General features: G+C 55.3%; 1 protein-coding gene across 3 annotated transcripts in view; it reads left to right on the plus strand.

The window, feature by feature from the left end:
• Positions 1–19,049, plus strand: part of MPND (MPN domain containing) — a 30,859-nt gene that overhangs the window by 11,597 nt on the left and 213 nt on the right. Inside the window, exons 1-12 of one of the 3 annotated variants that reach the window (XM_034945479.3) lie at positions 2,671–3,221; positions 3,313–3,599; positions 5,073–5,309; positions 12,269–12,401; positions 13,422–13,506; positions 13,701–13,797; positions 14,346–14,418; positions 14,494–14,570; positions 16,436–16,604; positions 16,700–16,770; positions 17,271–17,360; positions 18,347–18,439. In XM_034945479.3, the coding sequence (XP_034801370.3) occupies positions 3,215–3,221; positions 3,313–3,599; positions 5,073–5,309; positions 12,269–12,401; positions 13,422–13,506; positions 13,701–13,797; positions 14,346–14,418; positions 14,494–14,570; positions 16,436–16,604; positions 16,700–16,770; positions 17,271–17,360; positions 18,347–18,439 (1,419 nt within the window). In that variant the 5' untranslated portion in view covers positions 2,671–3,214. Of the gene's footprint in view, positions 1–2,670; positions 3,222–3,312; positions 3,600–5,072; positions 5,310–12,268; positions 12,402–13,421; positions 13,507–13,700; positions 13,798–14,345; positions 14,419–14,493; positions 14,571–16,435; positions 16,605–16,699; positions 16,771–17,270; positions 17,361–18,346; positions 18,440–19,049 lie in introns of those variants that run through there. The other 2 variants (XM_034945477.3, XM_034945478.3) reach the window with 2 other exon arrangements.

A 19,049-nucleotide genomic window follows, 5' to 3' on the forward strand; every position in this document is an offset into this window, starting at 1 on the left:
CCTGGGCGCAAGTGATCCTCCAGTCTAGGCCTCCCAAAGTGCAGGGGTTACAGGTGTGTGCCACTGTGCCTGGCGTCTATCTTTAATCTTCAAATCCCTTTGCCACGTATCCTAACGTATTCACAGATTCTGGGAATTAGGGCGTGGATATCTTTAAGAGACCATTATTCTGCCTACCACAGCCTGTTTAATATGGTGGACAATTGATTAATTTTGAATACTGAACCAGTCTTGGGTCCCTGGAGTAAACCCCACTTGTCATGGTGTATAATTCACTTTATATATTGTTAAATTCTACTTTGTAATATTTTGTTAAGGATTTTTGCACGTCTTCATGAGGGATATGGGGTGTAGCTTGCTTTCTTTGTACCGTCTTTATCTGGTTTTGGTATCAGGGTCATAGTTCCATAAAATGAACAGGGAAGTGTCCCCTTCAATTTTCTGGAAGAGATGATGTGAAATTGGTGTTAATTCTTCTTTGAACCTTTGGCAGAATTCCTTAGTGAAACCATCTGGGTCTGGAGATTGCTTTTTTGGGAGTTTTTAAATTACAAATTCAATTTCCTTAATAGTTACCAGGGCTAGACTTTGTATACATAGCAGAACAGGTGTTCTAGAAACCACAGAAAGGCCGTGGGACTGTGGCAATGTGTTCATCCACTGAACTGTCTGATAAAGTTGATAGTATCAGCTATACTAAGTAAGGTCAGAGAGTTGATTTTTGTTTCATTTTTTTGTTTGTTTGTTTTTTCAGACAGGGTTTCGCTCCTTTTGCCCAGGCTGAAGTGCAGTGGCATGATTTCGGCTCACTGCAACCTCCGCCTCCCGGGTTCAAGTGATTTTCCTGCCTCAGCCTCTGGAGTAGCTGGGATTACAGGTGCCCACCACCACCCCCGGCTAATTTTTTTGTTTTTAGTAGAGATGGGGTTTCACCATGTTGGTCAGGCTGGTCTCCAGCTCCTGACCTCAAGTGATCCCAAAGTGCTGGGATTACAGGCGTGAGCCACCGTGCCCAGCCAGGGTGGTTAGTTTTTATTGTATTTGTCTAAGGCAATGTGGAGCGACAGAAGGATTTACAGCATGAGAGGAGGGCAGGGTGCGGTGGCTGACGCCTGTAATCCAAACACTTTGGGAGCCCAAGTGGGAAGATTGCTTAAGGCCAGGACTTGGAGACCAGCATGGGCAACATAGTGAGATCCCCTTCTTTTACAAAAAAATTAAAAATTAGCCAGGCATGGTGGTCACGCCTGTTGTCTCAGCTACTCTGGAGGCTGAGGCAAGAGGATCATTTGAGTCCAGGAGGCCAAGGCTGCAGTGAGCCATGATTACACCAATGCACTCCAGCCTGGGAGATAGAGCAAGGCCCTGTCTCGAAAAGAAAAGAAAATAGGCTGGGCGCAGTGGCTCACACCTGTAATCCCAGCACTTTGGGAGGCTGAGGCAGGTGGATCACCTGAGGTTGGGAGTTCGAGACCAGCCTGGCAAACATGGTGAAACCCCTTCTCTACTAAAAATACAAAAATTAGCTGGGTGTGGTGATGTGCATCTGTAGTCCCAGCTAATCGGGAGGCTGAGGCAGGAGAATCGCTTGAACCCGGTAGGCGGAGGTTGTAGTGAGCCAAGATCTTGCCACTACACTCCAGCCTGGGTGACAGAGCGAGACTCCGTCTCAAAAAAAAAAAAAAAAGAAAAGAAAAGAAAATAATAATATGGGAGGGAGGTGGTAATAGGTGCATTTTAGAAAGAGCCCTCTGGGGCAATGGTGGAAGACTGACAGGGTGGGGCATGAGTTTGGAGGCCTGAGACTCACTGCGATGGCCAGGATTTGGGTGCAAGAGGCTGGAGGTGTGGCTCAGGGTTTTGGAAGGCAGGGGACGGAAAAAAAGCCAAAGAGAAAGTGCGTAAGGACTTGGGGAAATAAACTGAGGCCGGTTTGGGCTATGCTGAGTCTGGAGGCCTTGGGGATGCCCGTTGCTGGCTGGACAGTCAGGGTGGGGCCCCTAAAGGGTGCCTGGGCTGGACAACAATAGTTCACATGTACCCAGCTCTTGCTCTATGTCAAGTCTTCTTCCTGAGAACATTCCCGAGCACCCTGGAGAGCCTCCCCCGCACCCCTACTGTCCAGTTCCCACTTCCCGACTGCGGTCTGGGCAAAGCCACCCGCACTTGAGCCCATCCCACGGCGTCCCGGAGCTTTAGGAAGTCCCCATCCCGGACTTTCAACCCTGCCAGGGACTGAGGGAAATCCCAGAGCCTGGGCTCCGGGACGAAGGTCCCAGGACAGGGTCGGGGATGTAGTTGCAGAAACAGGGTAGGGGACAAAGGCCGGGGCTGCACTGATCAGGCGCGCAACGAGCCCGGCCCTGCCTCCTGCTCCGCCCAAGGGTATGGAGGGCCGGACTCGGCTGGCCTTATACCCGGAGCTGATTGGCTGGTGAGTCCAGTCCCTGCCTCTGATGGTTTGCGCTCAGAACTAAGGGTTTCTACTGATTGGTTTACATGGACGTCTGCCCATTGGTCAAATCCGAGTTGGTGTAATCAGATAGTTGACACGGATTGGTTGGTGCGGGAATCCAGTAGCTTGCTATCGATTGGTTGAGGGTGAAATAAATGGGGCTCTTATCATTGGCTGGCGGGCTCCGCAACGGTCCAATCATGGAATCAGTCGAGGGCCGCCCGGGAGGGTGGGAGTTAATTCTTTAGCGACTGAGGCCTGCTTGGGCTCTTTGGCTCCACCTGTGTCTGCGCGAGGCTGTTCCCTATTGGAGTCCGCATTGTTCCCCTGGACCTGAGTTTCTCCCCTGGTCCCAAAGGCCGAGGCCTCTGAGTTCCTCAAGTGCGATGACCGCAGGTCTCAGCTTCTCCTCTCCTTGCAGCAGGCTGAGCCACTCGCGCACCCGCCCCAGGCTTCCACCTTGCAACCTCTATCCCTGGACAGCGAGGCCTCAGTTTCCCCATTCGCACCAATGAGCTCCCTGTCACCACCCCGTCACGCCTCAGTTTCCCGAATGTTCCCAGAAGGCTGAGTTCCCGATCTCTCTCCCGCGTGGGCATCCCCGAGGCCTCAGTTTCTCCGCCCACCCCAGCGCGCCGAGCCCTTCCCCCGACCCCGGCGACGGCCAATGGTTGGGGCGCCCCTCCCCTCCCCGGGGCGGGGCCGCGTCACGTGCCGGGAAGCCGGAGTCTAGGGCTCCGGGCGCGGGGAGGCGCGGCCATGGCAGGTACGGCGGGCCCGGCGGGGCGGAGGCGCGGGGCGCGGGGCTGCAGAGCCGGGGGGCGAGCGGCCTCCCTGCAGCCTCTCGCTGTCCGCAGCTCCGGAGCCGCTGTCCCCGGCGGGCGGTGCGGGCGAGGAGGCGCCGGAGGAGGACGAGGACGAAGCGGAGGCCGAGGACCCTGAGCGGCCGAATGCGGGAGCGGGCGGTGGACGCAGTGGCGGCGGCGGCAGTAGCGTCAGCGGAGGAGGCGGCGGCGGCGGGGCCGGGGCGGGGGCCTGCGGCGGGCCCGGGGGCGCGCTCACCAGGCGCGCGGTCACGCTGCGGGTGCTCCTCAAAGACGCGCTGCTGGAGCCTGGCGCCGGGGTGCTGTCCATCTACTACCTGGTGAGCACCCCGCCTCCCTCGTCCCATCGCGGCTCGGGCAGGAAGGGGAAACTGAGGCCTGGAGTTCCCTTGCTGCAGGACAAGCTTCAGTGTGGGGAGGGGAAACTGAGGCCCGGAGCTCCTTTCTTGCAGGAGGAGCTCCCGTGGAGTGGACACTGAGGCCCGGAGCTCTTGTTACGGGACAAGCCCCATGTGGAGAGAGGAATCTGAGGCACAGATGGGTCCTTCTGGTGGGGAGCACGTAGATTACCAAACACCCCATCCCACAAAGGAGAAGCTGAGGCTCAGAGAGGAGCCACCACCCGCGCAGGGTCAGATGGGCAACACCCCGGCCTTCCTGTGGTTTCCCAGCCGTGAAACGGAATATTTCCCCACCATGGGAAAATTAGGGGATGGTTAAATGAATAAAGCCCTCAGCAGGCGCCTGCCACATGGTAAGCACTTTATCTGTGGTAGGTATTATTACTTTTTTTTTTTTTTTTTTTTTTTGAGACAGAGTCTCGCTTTGTTGCCCAGGCTGGAATGCGGTTGCGCGATCTCGGCTCACTGCAACCTCTGCCTCCCGGTTCAAGCGATTTTCTGCCTCAGCCTCCCGAGTAGCTGGGACTACAGGTATGCGCCACCACGCCTGGCTAATTTTTTTTTTTTGCAGTTTTAGTAGAGACGGGGTTTCACTATATTGGCCAGGCTGGTCTTGAACTCCTGACCTCGTGGTCCGCCCGCCTCAGCTCCCAAAGTGCTGGGATTATAGGCATGAGCCACCATGCCCGGCCTTTTTTTTTTTTTTTTTTTTTGAGACAGAGTCTCGCGCTGTTGCCCAGGCTGGAGTGCAGTAGCATGATCTCGGCTCACTGCAACCTCTGCCTCCCGGTTCAAGCAATTCTCCTGCCTTAGCCTCTTGAGTAGCTGGGATTACAGGCACCCGCCACCACGCCTGGCTAATTTTTATATTTTTAGTAGAGATGGGGTTTCACCATATTGGCCAGGCTGGTCTCAAACTCCTGACTTCAGGTGATCCGCCCGCCTCAGCCTCCCAAAGTGCTGGGATTACAGGCGTGAACCACTGCACCCAGCCCTGTATTATTACTATTACTGTTGTCATTATTGTTTGATTTGTGAATGGTAGCACGTTATTCACCTTCTGAATGGGAGTTTCTGAATGGAGCAACTGCTGAGTGTTGCATCCTGGAGATGCAGCAGTGATCAAGACAGACAGACCCTATCCCCGATCTTAGGGGTTTCTTGGTCATGGTGGGCGGGGTGCAGATACCTGCCAGGCAGCTTGGTGCAGGCTGATCCCGTGTGTGGGAGTGGACTCCCAGGCACTGAGGAGGCCCTGTGGCCGGCCTGAGAGGCGTTCCTGGAAGCCCTGTAAAGACATGCCTCAGGGAGCGTGGGGCGGGGGAGGCCCCCCCGGGAGAGAGGGCATGGTGGGTGTCGGTCCTGGGCCCAGCCAGCTGACTGTCACTGCAGGGGAAGAAGTTCCTGGGCGACCTGCAGCCAGACGGAAGGATCATGTGGCAGGAGACTGGGCAGACCTTCAACTCACCCAGCGCCTGGGCCACCCACTGCAAGAAGCTGGTGAACCCTGCCAAGAAGTCGGGCTGTGGCTGGGCCTCTGTCAAGTACAAAGGCCAGAAACTGGACAAGTACAAGGCCACCTGGCTCCGGCTGCACCAGCTGCACACGCCTGCCACGGCTGCTGATGAGGTACGTGCTGTAGCCTCCTCCAGGAAGCCGCCCAGGTCACTGTGGAATGAGGGGTGCCCAGCCTGGCACAGCTCTCTCCGGAGGAGGTATTATAGTAATATATACAAACACGGATGGAGCCCTTACCACGTGACATGCCTCCTCCATCCCTCCAGGGCTGGGGCGGAGAGAGGGGACATGGGAGCTTGGGCTTTGAGGGATGAGCAGGAGTTTGTCAGAGCAAGTTGAAGGGAAGAGCTTTCTAGAAGGATGGAATGGCATATGCAAAGTCATGTAGACAAGAAGAAAGACCTGCTGGTGTCATGGGTGGCTGAGGGGGCTGGAAATGATGGCAGGGACCAGAGGGGCACTGGGGGAACTTCAAATGCTATAATAATAGATGTTCCCTGAGTGTTCACCAGCCGGGTGAACTTGACCAAGGACCCTTTGTGTGCCTTAGTTTTTTTCTTTTTTTTTGAGACAGGGTCTCACTCTGTGGCCCAGGCTGGAGTGCAGTGCCCCCATCTTGGCTCACTGCAGCCTTCACCTCCTGGGTTCAAGCGATCCTCCCACCTCAGCCTCCCTAGTAGCTGGACTACAGACGCATGCCACCACACCCGGCTAATTTTTGGATTTTTAGTAGAGATGAGGTTTCACCATGTTGCCTAGGCTGGTCTCAAACTCCTGGCCTCCAGCAGTCCTCCCACCTGGACTTCCCAAAGTGTTGGGATTGCGGGCGTGAGCTACTGCACTGGCCAGTTTTTTTTTCTTATGTGAAATGGAGATGGTAGGCCAGGCACAGTGGCTCATGTCTGTAATCCCAGCACTTTGGGAGGCCGAGGCAGGCAGGTCACGAGGTCAAGAGATCGAGACCATCCTGGCCAACATGGTGAAACCCCGTCTCTACTAAAAAGACAAAAATTAGCCAGGCGTGGTGGTGCACGCCTGTAGTCCCAGCTACTCGGGAGGCTGAGGCAGGAGAATCACTTGAACCTGCAAGGCGGAGGTTGCAGTGAGCTGAGATCACACCACTGCATTCCAGCCTGGCGACAGAGTGAGACTCCATTTCAAAACAACAACAACAACAACAAAACCCCAAAATGGAGATGGTACCAGTGCCCATGTGTGGAATCTGTAGGGCAGGCAGGAAACTGAGGCGGGAGCAGATGCTGTAGTCTTGTGGCAGAATCTTTTTTTTTTTTTCTGTTTTTGCTGTTATGGACTTCAGCTGATTGGATGAGGCCCACCCGTACTATCAAGAGTAATGTCCTTTCTTCTTTTTGTAGATATGTTTTTTTTTTTTCGAGACGGAGTCTCGCTCTGTCGCCCAGGCTGGAGTGCAGTGGCGCGATCTCAGCTCACTGCAAGCTCCGCCTCCCGGGTTCACGCCATTCTCCTGCCTCAGCCTCCCGAGTAGCTGGGACTACAGGTGCCCGCCACCACGCCTGGCTAATTTTTGTATTTTTAGTAGAGACGGGGTTTCACCGTGTTAGCCAGGATGGTCTTGATCTCCTGACCTCGTGATCCGCCCTCCTTGGCCTCCCAAAGTGCTGGGATTACAGGCTTGAGCCACCGCACCCGGCCTATAAACTTTTTTTTATGTATGAAGTTTATTGCATGAAGGAGTTAACCCTAGTCCATGTTAAAAGCAGACCACAAATGGTTACGCTATACAAGCTGTGAGGTTTTTAAACTTGTGACAAAGGACAGAAAGGAAATTCTACTCATTGCAAGGAAATCCTCACTTAAGCTTCAGTGAGCCACAAGCACTTAAAACCCATGAACTTGCCCGGCGCAGTGGCAAAAAAAATACCCATGAACCTGCCCGGCGCAGTGGCAAAAAAACCCTTGACCCTTCACATGATCCTCCTTAGTCAGTCCAGTGTCTGCAAGGAACTGGCAAATGTTCTTGCACTGGTCACTCTGTAGCTGAATTACTTCTCCATATTGTGGTTTTTTTTTTTTTTTTTTTTTTTGAGACGGACTCTCGCTGTGTCTCCCAGGCTGGAATGCAATGCCACGATCTCTGCTCATTGCAACCTCCGCCTCCCAGGTTCAAATGATTCTCCCGCTTCAGTCTCCCGAGTAGCTGGGATTACAGGCGCCCACCACCACACCCGGCTAATTTTTATATTTTTAGTAAAGACGGGGTTTCACCACGTTGGCCAGGCTGGTCTCGAACTCCTGACATCAGGTGATCCGCCCGCCTCCGCCTCCCAAAATGCTGGGATTACAGGCGTGAGCCACCAAGCCCCGCTGACTTATCCATGTTCTGGATGCTCAATTACAGTATCATTGCAGGCAGGCAAATTGCAAATTTCTTTTTTTTTTTTTTTTTTTTTTTTTTTTTTTTGAGACGGAGTCTCGCTGTGTCACCCAGGCTGGAGTGCAGTGGCGCAATCTAGGCTCACTGCAACCTCTGCCCCCCAGGTTCAAGTGATTCTCCTGCCTGAGCCTCTTGAGTAGCTGGGATTACAGGCACGCACCACCACACCCGGCTAATTTTTGTATTTTTAGTAGAAATGGGGTTTCACCATGTTGGTCCGGCTGTCCTCAGACTCCTGACCTCGTGATCCACCCTCCTCGGCCTCCCAAAGTGCTGAGATTATAGGCGCGAGCCATCGCGCCCGGCCTAAATTTCTTCTTAAACACCTTCACTAGTTTCTTTTTATTGTAATCATCACTGATCTCTTGCAGGACAGCAGTAAGCGTTTTCCTGCCATTTTTCTGTTGAATTCTTTTTTTTTTTTTTTTTTTTTTTTGAGATGGAGTCTCACTGTGTCGCCCAGGCTGGAATGCAGTGGTGCAGTCTTGGCTCACTGCAACCTCTGCCTCCCGGGTTCAAGCCATTCTCCTACCTCAGCCTCCAAGTAGCTGGAATTATAGGCGCCCGCCACAAGGCCTGGCTAATTTTTTTATTTTTAGTGGAGACGGGGTTTCACCATTTTGGCCAGGCTGGTCTTGAACTCCTGACCTCGTGATCCACCTGCCTCAGCCTCCCAAAGTGCTGGGATTACAGGCGTGAGCCACCGTGCCCGGCCTCTGTTGAATTCTTATATGGATACAGTCCTCAGTGCCAGCAGGAAGCAGGTCATCACTGTTACTTGCATCAGCAGAGGGGTTGAAAGAGTGGAGGTTCTGGATAGTGGACAAAAGATACAATTCTGTTTTTGAGATGGAGTCTCGCTCTGTTGTCCAGGCTGGAGTGCAGTGCTGTGATCTTGGCTCACTGCAACCTCCCGTTCCCGGGTTCACGCAATTCTTCTGTGTCAGCCTCCAGAGTAGCTGGGACTACAAGGGCACGCCACCAAGCTCAGCGGATTTTTGTATTTTTGCATGTTTATTAGAGATGTGGTTTCACCATGTTGGTCAGGCTGGTCTCGAACTCCTGACCTCAAGTGATCCACTCGCTTCGGTATCCCAAAGTGCAGGGATTACAGGCATGAGCCACCGCAGCCAGTCACGATTCCTTTGCCTTGGTGGGAACGGCCTGCGGAAAGCAGTGGTGGCGGGAGAAGGCGAGTGGGAGGGATGGAGCATCAGGAAGTGAGGGTGCTCAACGGGAGGCTGCCGAGTCCTCAGTGGCTCAGTGAGTGGGTCTATTTTTTTTTTTGAGATGGAGTTTCGCTCTTGTTTCCCAGGCTGGAGCGCAATGGCGTGATCTTGGCTCACTGCAACCTCTGCCTCTCGGGTTCAGGCGATTCTCCTGCCTCAGCCTCCTGAGTAGCTGGGACTACAGATGCCCACTACCATACCCAGTTAATTTTTGTATTTTTAGTAGAGATGGGGTTTCACCATGTTGGCCAGGCTAGTCTTGAACTCCTGACCTCAGGTGATCCGCCCGCCTCTGCCTCCCAAAGTGCTGGGATTGCAGGCGTGAGCCAGCCGTGGAGCCTGGTCAAGAGCAATGTCCTTTCTGAAAGTCACCTTACTGTAGATATGAATCACATGTAACAAATGCCATCGCAGTAATGCCTAGATCAGTGTTCCATTAAATTACCAGGCACTCTTGCCTAGCTAAGATGACACAGGAAACCATTCTTTCAGTATGTATTCAGTTAGTGGCCAACTGTGTGCAAGGCCTGTTTTAGGCACTGAATATAAAGCAGAGGGCAAAAAAGTCAAAAATCCCTGCCTTTGGGTGGGAGTTGTGGGGGAAGAAGGTGGTTGGGGGGGCTTCACTGAGAAGGTGACATTTGAACAGAGAACTGAAGGTGGGGAGGGAGGGAGGGACGGTGCCATGAGGACTTCTGAGAAACAGCCCCTGCAAAGGCCCTGGGGCACGACCGTGCCTGGTGTGTTGGAGGAACAGCGAGGAGCCTGTGTGGCTGGAGCCGAGTGAGTAAGGGAGAGAGAAGGAGGTGGGGAGGATGGGAAGGGGACAGGGCAGGTCATGCAGGGCCCTCTAGGTTATGGGGAGAACTTGGGCTTTGACCTGGAGGAAGGTGGGAGCCATGGAGTGTTGCAGGCAGAGGAAGGACAGGATCTGACTGAGGTGCTCACAGGCGTTCTCTCGTGGCTGCTGTGGGGACTAGACTGTTGGGGGTTAGGGTGGGATCCAGGGACCAGGGCAGAAGTGAGTGAGCTGGTCCAGGTGAGGGATGATGGAGTGGCCCAGGCCAACCATGGAGCAGGGAAGAAGTGGGCAGGTTCCAGGCATTTTTGGAAGTGTATCCGCCAGGTTTGCTGATAGATCAGATGCTGGAGTCCTGAGCAAGTGGGTGGATCGAGCTGCCAAAATTGGGGGATGTCGGAAGGGCAGATCTGGGGGTTCAGTGGGGCCCAGCATGGCTGTGTTGAGTTTGACCCTGTGAGTCCCCCACATGGAGACATAGAGAGGCAGCTGGGCCCTGAGTCTGGAGCCAGGAGAGGCTTGGGCTGGAGACAGGACCGTGGGCAGTGTCAGGTGTAGACAGGATTTGGAGCCCTGAGAGGGGATGAGGCCACCTGGGAGGGGTGTGGAGGGAGGAGGCCTGAAAACCCAGCCTGGGGCCAGCAACAGCGAGAGGGGAGGTGAGAGGGAGCCAGGCGAGCGTGGGATCCGGGGGTCGTGTGAGGACCGTGTCCCGGTAGGTAGGAGGCTGTGCTGAGTCAGATGCTGCCGAGAAGGTGACGAGGACAGAAAGTGAGATGTGACCCAGAGAGGTCACCTCCACAAGGGCAGTTTAGGACAGAACTGGAGGAGAGGTTATTTTTAATTTGTATTTTTGTAGACAGAGTCTCGCTCCGTCACCCAGGCTGTAGTACAATGGTGTGATCTCAGTTCACGGCAGTCTCCGCCTCCCGGGTTCAAGTGATCCTCCTGCCTCAGCCTCCTGAGTAGCTGGGATTGCAGGTGTTTGCCACCATGCCTGGCTAATTTTTGTATTTTTAGTAGAGATGGGGTTTCACCATGTTGGCCAGGCTGGTCTCGAACTCCTGACCTCAAGTGATCCACCGCCTCAGCCTCCCAAAGTGCTGGGATTGCAGGCGTGAGCCACTGCGCCCGGCTGGGAGGAAAGGTTACTCAAAGACATGAAAGCCACCTATGTATGGTGCTGGCTCGCTCAGTGAACGGAGCATCTAGCTGTATGCTAAATGCTTTGTGCGTATGATTTCATTTCACCCTGATGCCATCCCTGTGGAGTTGGAGGTCATTGTGCCCTTTTACAGATAAGAATAGAGTTGGCGGCCGGGCACGGTGGCTCACGCCTTTAATCCCAGCACTTTGGGAGGCCGAGATGGGCAAATCACAAGGTCAGACCATCAAGACCATCCTGGCTAACACGGTGAAACCCCATCTCTACTAAAACTACAAAAAATTAGCTGGGCGTGGTGGCACGTGCCTATAATCCCAGCTACTCGGGAGGCTGAGGCAGGAAAATCACTTGAACCCGGGAGGTGGAGGTTGTAGGGAGCCGAGATCATGCCACTGCACTCCAGCCTCGGTGACAGAGTGAGACTCTGTCTCAAAAAAAAAAAAAAAAAAAAAAGAATAGAGTTGGCTGGGCACGGTGGCTCACACCTGTAATGCTAACACTTTGGGAGGCTGAGGCGGGTGGGTCACTTGAGGTCAGGAGTTTGAGACCAGCCTGGCCAACATGGCAAAACCTCATCTATACTAAAAAGACAAAAATTAGCCAGGCGTGGTGGTGGGCAACTGTACTCCCAGCTACTCAGGAAGCTGAGGCAGGAGAATGGCTTGAACCCGGAAGGCAGAGGTTGCAGTGAGCCAAGATCGTGCCACTGCACTCCAGCCTGGGTGACAGAGTGAGACCGTGTCTCAAAGAAAAAAAAAAAGATAAAAGAATAGAGTTCAGAGAGTTTAAACCCATTTATGTCTGAGGTTGCAATTCTTTGAATTTTTGCAATCAGACCTTGGCGATGACTTTGAGCAGTAGGATATAAATAGCTCCCATATGCTTAGCGTTCCAATAATGGAACGCTAGGCATAAATGGCAATGGTGCTCACCAAAGGTTGCGCAGGGCTTGTATTATAAAATGCGAGGTGAGCCGGGTGCGGTGGCTTACGCCTGTAATCCCAGCACTTTGGGAGGCCGAGGTGGGTGGATCACCTGAGGTCGGGAGTTTGAGACCAGCCTGACCAACATGGAGAAATCCCGTCTCTACTAAGAATACAAAATTAGCTGGATGTGGTGGTGCATGCCTGTAATCCCAGCTACTCAGGAGGCTGAGGCAGGAGAGTCACTTGAACCCAGGAGGCGGAAGTTGCATTGAGCCGAAGTCACACCACTGCACTCCAGACTGGGCGACAGAGAGAGACTCCGTCTCAAAAATAAATAAATAAAAAATAAATTACAAATAAATAAAATGTGAGGTCTTAGCTTAAGGCCTTCTCTGCTCCCTCCCTCCCTCTAGTGGTCATGTGGGGCAATGGCGCCTACGGCTTAGGCCAAAGGGCTGGGGTGGGATTTAGTAGGGAGAGTGGGGGGCACCCAGCTGAGGGTCCCACCGCTGTCCCTGACCCCTAACCCCTGCAGAGCCCAGCCAGTGAAGGGGAGGAGGAGGAGTTGCTGATGGAAGAGGAGGAGGAGGACGTTCTGGCGGGGGTCTCAGCAGAGGACAAGAGTCGGAGACCACTGGGGAAGAGCCCTTCAGAGCCTGCCCACCCGGGTGAGAGGCGTGGGGAGGGGAGGCAGGACAGGGGCGGATACAGCTCGGGTTGGGGAGGAGACTGGGGAGAGGTTGGGCCTTGATCTTCTCCTAGGGCCCCCAAGATGGAGACATGGAGAGTCAGCTGGGCCCTAAGTCTGGAGCCGGGCGAGGCCTGGGCTGAAGACAGTCCCACTGCCCAGTTTTACTCACTGCCTTGACTTCTTAAGCTCAAATGCTGGATTTTATTTTATTTTATATATTTATTTATTTTTTGGTGATGGAGTCTCCCTCTGTCGCCCAGGCTGGAATGCAGTGGCTCAGTCTCGGCTCACTGCAACCTCTGCCTCCCGGGTTCAAGCGATTCTCCTGCCTCAGCCTCCCAAATAGCTGGGACTATAGGCGCCAGCCACCACGCCTGGCTAACTTTTGTATTTTTAGTAGAGATGGAGTTTCACAATGTTGTCCAGGCTGGTCTTGAACTCCTGACCTCAGGTGATCCACCGGTCTCGGCCTCCCAAAGTGTTGGGATTACAGGCGTGAGCCACTGTACCTGTTTTTTTGTTTTGTTTTTTTGAGACAGGGTTTTGCTGTGTCCCCCAGGGCAGAGTACAGTGGTGCAATCATGGCTAACTGCAGCCTCAACTTCCTGGGTTCAAGTGATGCTCTCACCTCAGCCTCTTGAGTAACTGGGACCACAGGTGTGCGCCACCACACCCAGCTAATTTTTGTATTTTTTTTCAGAGACGAGATCTCATCATCTTGCCCAGGCTGGTCTTGAACTCCTGGACTTGAGCAATCCTCTCACCTCAGCTTCCTAGTGGAAAAAAATTTCTTTTTTGTAAATAAGAGTCTCACTCTGTAACCCAGGCTGGAGTGCAGTGGTGTGATCACAGCTCACTGCAGCCTCAACCTCCCATGCTCAAGCGATCCTCCTGCTTCAGCACTGGGATTATAGGCATGCACCACCACACCCAGTGGCCACCTAATTTGTTCTAACTTGGGCTGGGGAGGGACTGACCCTGCCTTTTTCTCTCCCAGAGGCCACAACCCCAGGGAAGCGGGTGGACAGCAAGATCCGGGTTCCGGTCCGCTACTGCATGCTGGGCAGCCGCGACTTGGCCAGGTCAGACTCACCCCAAGTTCTGCCCCTGCCCCAGCTCACCTGGATCTCTTGCTGGTCTTGGGGTAGCAAGGGCAGGGGTGGGGGGTGGGACAGAGCCTCAGATCCTCAGAGCTGTGGGGTTGGGAGAGTCAGTGTGGGGGCGAGGGAAGAGCCTGGGGGTTCCTGAGACTGTGCGACCCTCCTGGCCCCTACAGGAACCCCCACACCCTCGTGGAAGTAACATCCTTTGCAGCCATCAACAAGTTCCAGCCGTTCAACGTGGCTGTTTCCAGCAACGTGCTGTTCCTGCTGGTGTGTGGCCCACCCTGTCTAGGGGCAAGGGGCTCCCAGGCCTGGGCAGGGGCCTGGGGAGCCCAGTAGGTGGGCAGTGGGCGGGGCTCCCCTGCGTATCAGCTCCATGACAGCTGGGGCCTTGTCTGCTTTGTTTGCTACTGGTACACTGTAGGTGCTCAATAAATGTATGAAGGAGGGTGCATGGCCAGGCCCAGTGGCTCACACCTGTAATCCCAGCACTTTGGGAAGCTGAGGCAGCGGGTCACCTGAACTCAGGAGTTTGAGACAAGCCTGGGTAACACTGAACCCTGTCTCTACTAAACATACAAAAATTAGCTGGGCGTGGTGGTGCACGCCTCTAATCCCAGCTACCTGAGAGGCTGAGACAGGAGAATGGCTTGAACTGGGGAGGCGGAGGTTGCGGTGAGCCGAGATCATGCCACTGCCCTCCAGCCTGGGCGACAGACCAAGACTGAGTCTCAAAGAGAATGAGGGCACAGGCTGGCTCCAGTGTTGGGGCAGGGCCACAGCCTGAGCCAGTCTTTTGCTGTCCCTCCCTTCCCCAGGACTTCCACAGCCACCTGACGCGGAGTGAGGTCGTGGGTTACCTGGGGGGCCGCTGGGACATCAACAGCCAGAGTGGGTATCCAGGGCCGGGTGGGCGGGGGCGTTGGGGGAGCGGGGTCACGGGGTCACAGCTGCCCCTCCCCACAGTGCTGACGGTGCTCAGAGCCTTCCCTTGTCGGAGCCGGCTTGGGGACGCAGAGACTGCAGCTGCCATCGAAGAGGAGGTGAGGGGCTACCTGGGAGGTGGCATTCTGGGGAGGGTTGGGAAGGGACATAGCTGTCCTGGCGACTGCCCAGTGGCTGGCAGTGTCATCACCCAGCAACCGTGCAGGTGAGCATGCCCGTCTGTGTGCCTGGGACCCCATGGTGAAGGGTGAAGAACGCCGCTTTTTTTTTTTTTTTTTTTTTTTTTTGCGATGGAGTTTCGCTCTGTGGCCCAGGCTGGAGTGCAGTGGCGCGATCTCAGCTCACTGCAAGCTCCGCCTCCCGGGTTCACGCCATTCTCCTGCCTCAGCCTCCTGAATAGCTGGGACTACAGGTGCCCGCCACCACGCCCAGCTAATTTTTTGTATTTTTAGTAGAGACGGGGTTTCACCGCGTTAGCCAGGATGGTCTCGATCTCCTGACCTCGTGATCCGCCTGCCTCAGCCTCCCAAAGTGCTGGGATTACAGGTGTGAGCCACTGCGCCCGGCCTTTTTTTTTCTTGAGACATTCTCGCTCTGTCGCTCAGGATGGAGTGCAGGGCGCGATCTTGGCTCACTGCAACCTCCACCTTCCGGATTCAAGTGATTCTCCTGCCTCTGCCTCCTGAATACCTAGGATTACAGGTGTGCACCACCATATCCAGCTAATTTTTGTATTTTTAGTTGAGACAGGGTTTCACCATGTTGGCCAGGCTGGTTTCAAACTCCTGACCTCGTGATCCACCCGCGTCAGCCTCCCAAAGTGCTGGGATTACAGGTGTGAGCCACCGCGCCCAGCCTAAGAGCACTGCTTTTGGATCTCCTAGCCCTGGTGCTGAGACCTCGCCAGCCCCCTCCCCTCTCAGAGCCTTGGTTTCCTTGTCTGTAAAATGAGCCGCTTCAATGAAAGGCCATCAGATCTAGGCGCCGGGGGTTCACACCTGGAATCCCAGCACTTAGGGAGGCCGAGGCAGGAGGTTTGCTGGAGCCCAGGAGTTCGACACCAGCCTGGGGCCACAGCAAGACCCCATCTCTACAAAAGATAAAAAAAATTAGCCAGACATGGTGGTACGCACCTGTAGTCCCATCTATTTGAGAGGCTGAGGCAGGAGGATGGATTGAGTCCAGGAGGTTGAGGCTTCAGTGAGCTGAGATGGCGCCACTGCGTTCCAGCCTGGGTGACAGAGCAAGACCCTATATCTAAGAACATAAAAAGTGAAGGGCTGCTAATATTGAATGCTCAGTGCCAGGCCTCATCTATTAAACACTACTCATAAGTGCCAGCTGCTATTCTTTTTTTTTTTTCCTTTTCTTTGAGACACGATCTTGCTCTGTTGCCCAGGCTGGACTGCAGTGGCATAATCATGGCTCACTGCAGCATCAGCTGCCCAGGTTCAACATCCTCCTGCCTCAGCCTCCATAGTAGATGGGAGTACAGACACGTGCCACCACACCTGGCTAATTTTTTTATTAGTAGAGAAGGGGGTTTCTCCATGTTGGCCAGGCTGGTCTTGAACTCGTGACCTCAAGTGATCTGCCTGCCTCAGCCTCCCAAAGCACTGGGATTATAGGTGTGAGCCACTGCTCCCAGCCTAGTTTTAACTGTTTGTTGAGTGCTTACTGTGTGGCGACTATTATTCTGTAAGCTGGGCTACAGCGGTGAACAAAATGACTTTGGTGTCCTGGCTTTGTGGCAGGGTGCGTCTTTTATATTAAAAGAGGTACTTGTTGGCTGTCTCTCCAGCTCCCACTGGACTCAGTGGCGGTGGGGGCAGGGCCTGTCTTGGTCATCACTGTGTCCCCAGGCCTGATACACAGCAGGAATTCGTTCAGGGCTGGCCAGCCACATAAGCTCACTAGAGCCGTTCAGGCCCCTGTGCCCCCTGAGCTGCGCCTCTGTCCCCAGATCTACCAGAGCCTGTTCCTGCGGGGCCTGTCCCTGGTGGGCTGGTACCACAGCCACCCGCACAGCCCGGCGCTGCCATCTCTGCAGGACATCGACGCACAGATGGACTACCAGCTGCGGCTGCAGGGCTCCAGCAATGGCTTCCAGCCCTGCCTCGCCCTGCTCTGCTGTACGTGGGATGGGGCTGTGGGGGGAGCAAGGAGGGGGGATGCTGGGCCAGCCGAGCCTCCCAGGCCCAACCCCTCTCTCCCTCTCTCCCGCCAGCCCCTTACTATTCTGGCAACCCAGGCCCCGAGTCCAAGATCTCGCCTTTCTGGGTGATGCCTCCTCCCGAGGTAGGTGGGGCTGTTGGGAGAGCCTGGGGGGCCCGGGAGCACCGGGGCATTTGGGTCATGACTAGGCAGGGGCCCCTGGTTCCAGGCTCCACTGGAGAGCTGGGGCCCCAGTTTCTCCATCTATGAAACGGGGACATGACTGCTGCCCTGCCCATATTTTGGTGAGGTCCTGGGCGTGGGGCCTCCGTTGTGTCATTGGCTGCTCAGTACAAAGAGGAGGGCTCCCTTCCTGACCCTGCCTGGCTTCATTCCCCAATCCTGCCCTGAAGTCAGAGGTCAGCCCTGGGAAGTCATTTCAGGGCCCTGGCTCTCTTCTGGGCCTCTCCCACAGTAAGGATGCTACCCTGCCTCCCTGGTCCCACCACCAGGTGCCAATCCCGGTGCAGAGCTGAGCCGGGGTGTGCACTCTCCCGTTCCCAGCCCGGGCACTGCCAATTGTCCCCAGCTGCCATGGGCTGCGGGCTGGTGAGGCTTCTCTGACTGGTCTGTGTCCCTGCCAGCAAAGGCCCAGTGACTATGGCATCCCCATGGATGTAGAGATGGCCTACGTCCAGGACAGCTTCCTGACCAATGACATCCTTCACGAGATGGTGAGCTCGCTGCGGGGCGGGCAGGCAGGGGCTGGCAGTGCGCAGCTGGGCACACGATGCGTTGGTCTGCTTCCCACCGGTGGGCTTGGGAAGCTATGGCTGGTGGCGCCTTGGGGGCCTGGGTTAGGGCTTCTTCCATCACTCAGGACAGAGTCCAGGCCCTTGCCAGGGTCCCTCCAACTTCTGCCCTCACCTCCCCACCTGCTGTTCTCCAAGGCACTGGCCTCTTCTGCCAGGCTGTCCAGTAGAGAAACCCCAGGGACTTTGGGTGGTAACTGGATGAACACTTAAAAATTGTGTGTTCAACATGCATTTAAAACACTAAACTAAGGCAGACATTGTGGCTCACGCCTGTAATCCCAGCACTTTGGGAGGCTGAGGTGGGTGGATCACCTGAGGTCAGGAGTTCGAGACTAGTCTGGCCAACATGGCAAAACCCTGTCTCTACCAAGATAGAAAAGCTAGCCAGGAGTGGTGGCGGGTGCCTATAGTCCCAGCTACTTGGGAGGCTGAGGCAGGACAAGCTCTTGAACCCGGGAGGTGGAGGTTACAGTGAGTTGAGATCACGCCACTGCGCTCCAGTCTGGGCCACAGAGTGAGACCCTACCTCAAGGAAAAAACCCAACAAAACCTAAACTAGTTCGTCAAACCTGTGACCTCACAGGTGTCACAGCTGGGGATGAGGCCGAACCAGGGGGCCACGTCAGGCCTGCGTGGTTCTGGAGAACTGGGCTCGGTGAGTGCAGGTCCAGGTGGACCTCTCGTGGCAGCCCCTTGGGCAACGCTGCTGCCTCCCCCTCGAGAGCGCCCTCCTGGACCTAAGCTAGGTGAGCCCTGTGGCTAAGGTCACTCATGATCCCTTTGTGGTTGGTTTGTTAGTGATGGGGTCATGTCTCAGGGCTGCCTGAGACTGGAACCCCAGGAGAGGCGCTGAGGTACCTCAGGCTTGGAGGGAGCCTGGGAGTCCATGCTCCTCTGTCCTGTAGATGCTGCTGGTGGAGTTCTACAAGGGTTCCCCTGACCTCGTGAGGCTCCAGGAACCCTGGAGCCAGGAGCACACCTACCTCGACAAGCTTAAGGTGAGCCCCAAGTCCCCGCAGACCTCCTAACGGGGCCCCAGGAGAGGCTCCCTGGGCAGCCTAAAAGGTGGCAGCAATGAGCCCCGTGGGCCTCAGGGGCCTGAGACAGCCCAGCTGGCAGACTGGTGACCCTGGTCACCCCGTGGCCACCCCAGCAGGGTGCAGGCCAGATTTGATTGGACTGTGGAGCTTTAAGCTCCGGCAGTGCCGGATGAGGTCCTGGCAGCAGGTTTTGGGAGTGGCTCCCCTGCAGAGGGCCCAGGGTCCTGGCTGCCCCTGAGTGTCTTAGGGTAGTGTTTCCTGGTTTCCCTCCACCTGGCATAGAAAGGGACTCATTCTGCTCAGCTCTCGGATAGCTGTGGAGGCTGTGGTGTCCCCATGGGTGTCTGGAACCCAGGCAGGGAGGGGCTGAAGTGGGGGCAGGATCGGGAGTGTGCACATAAGCCCCACCCCTCCACACAGCACCGCTGCCCCCGGGAGCCAGGCCCTCGGTTACATACTGCCCCACTGGGTAAGCAGCAGGCTGTGCTGCGGGACCCCAGCCCTGTGCCTCGGTCTCAGGGGGGCTCAGTCAGGATGCTGGACTTGCACGGTGGACTGTGAGGCGCAG

Source organism: Pan paniscus, chromosome 20 (genome assembly GCF_029289425.2).
Source record: "Pan paniscus chromosome 20, NHGRI_mPanPan1-v2.0_pri, whole genome shotgun sequence".
NCBI lineage: Eukaryota > Metazoa > Chordata > Mammalia > Primates > Hominidae > Pan > Pan paniscus.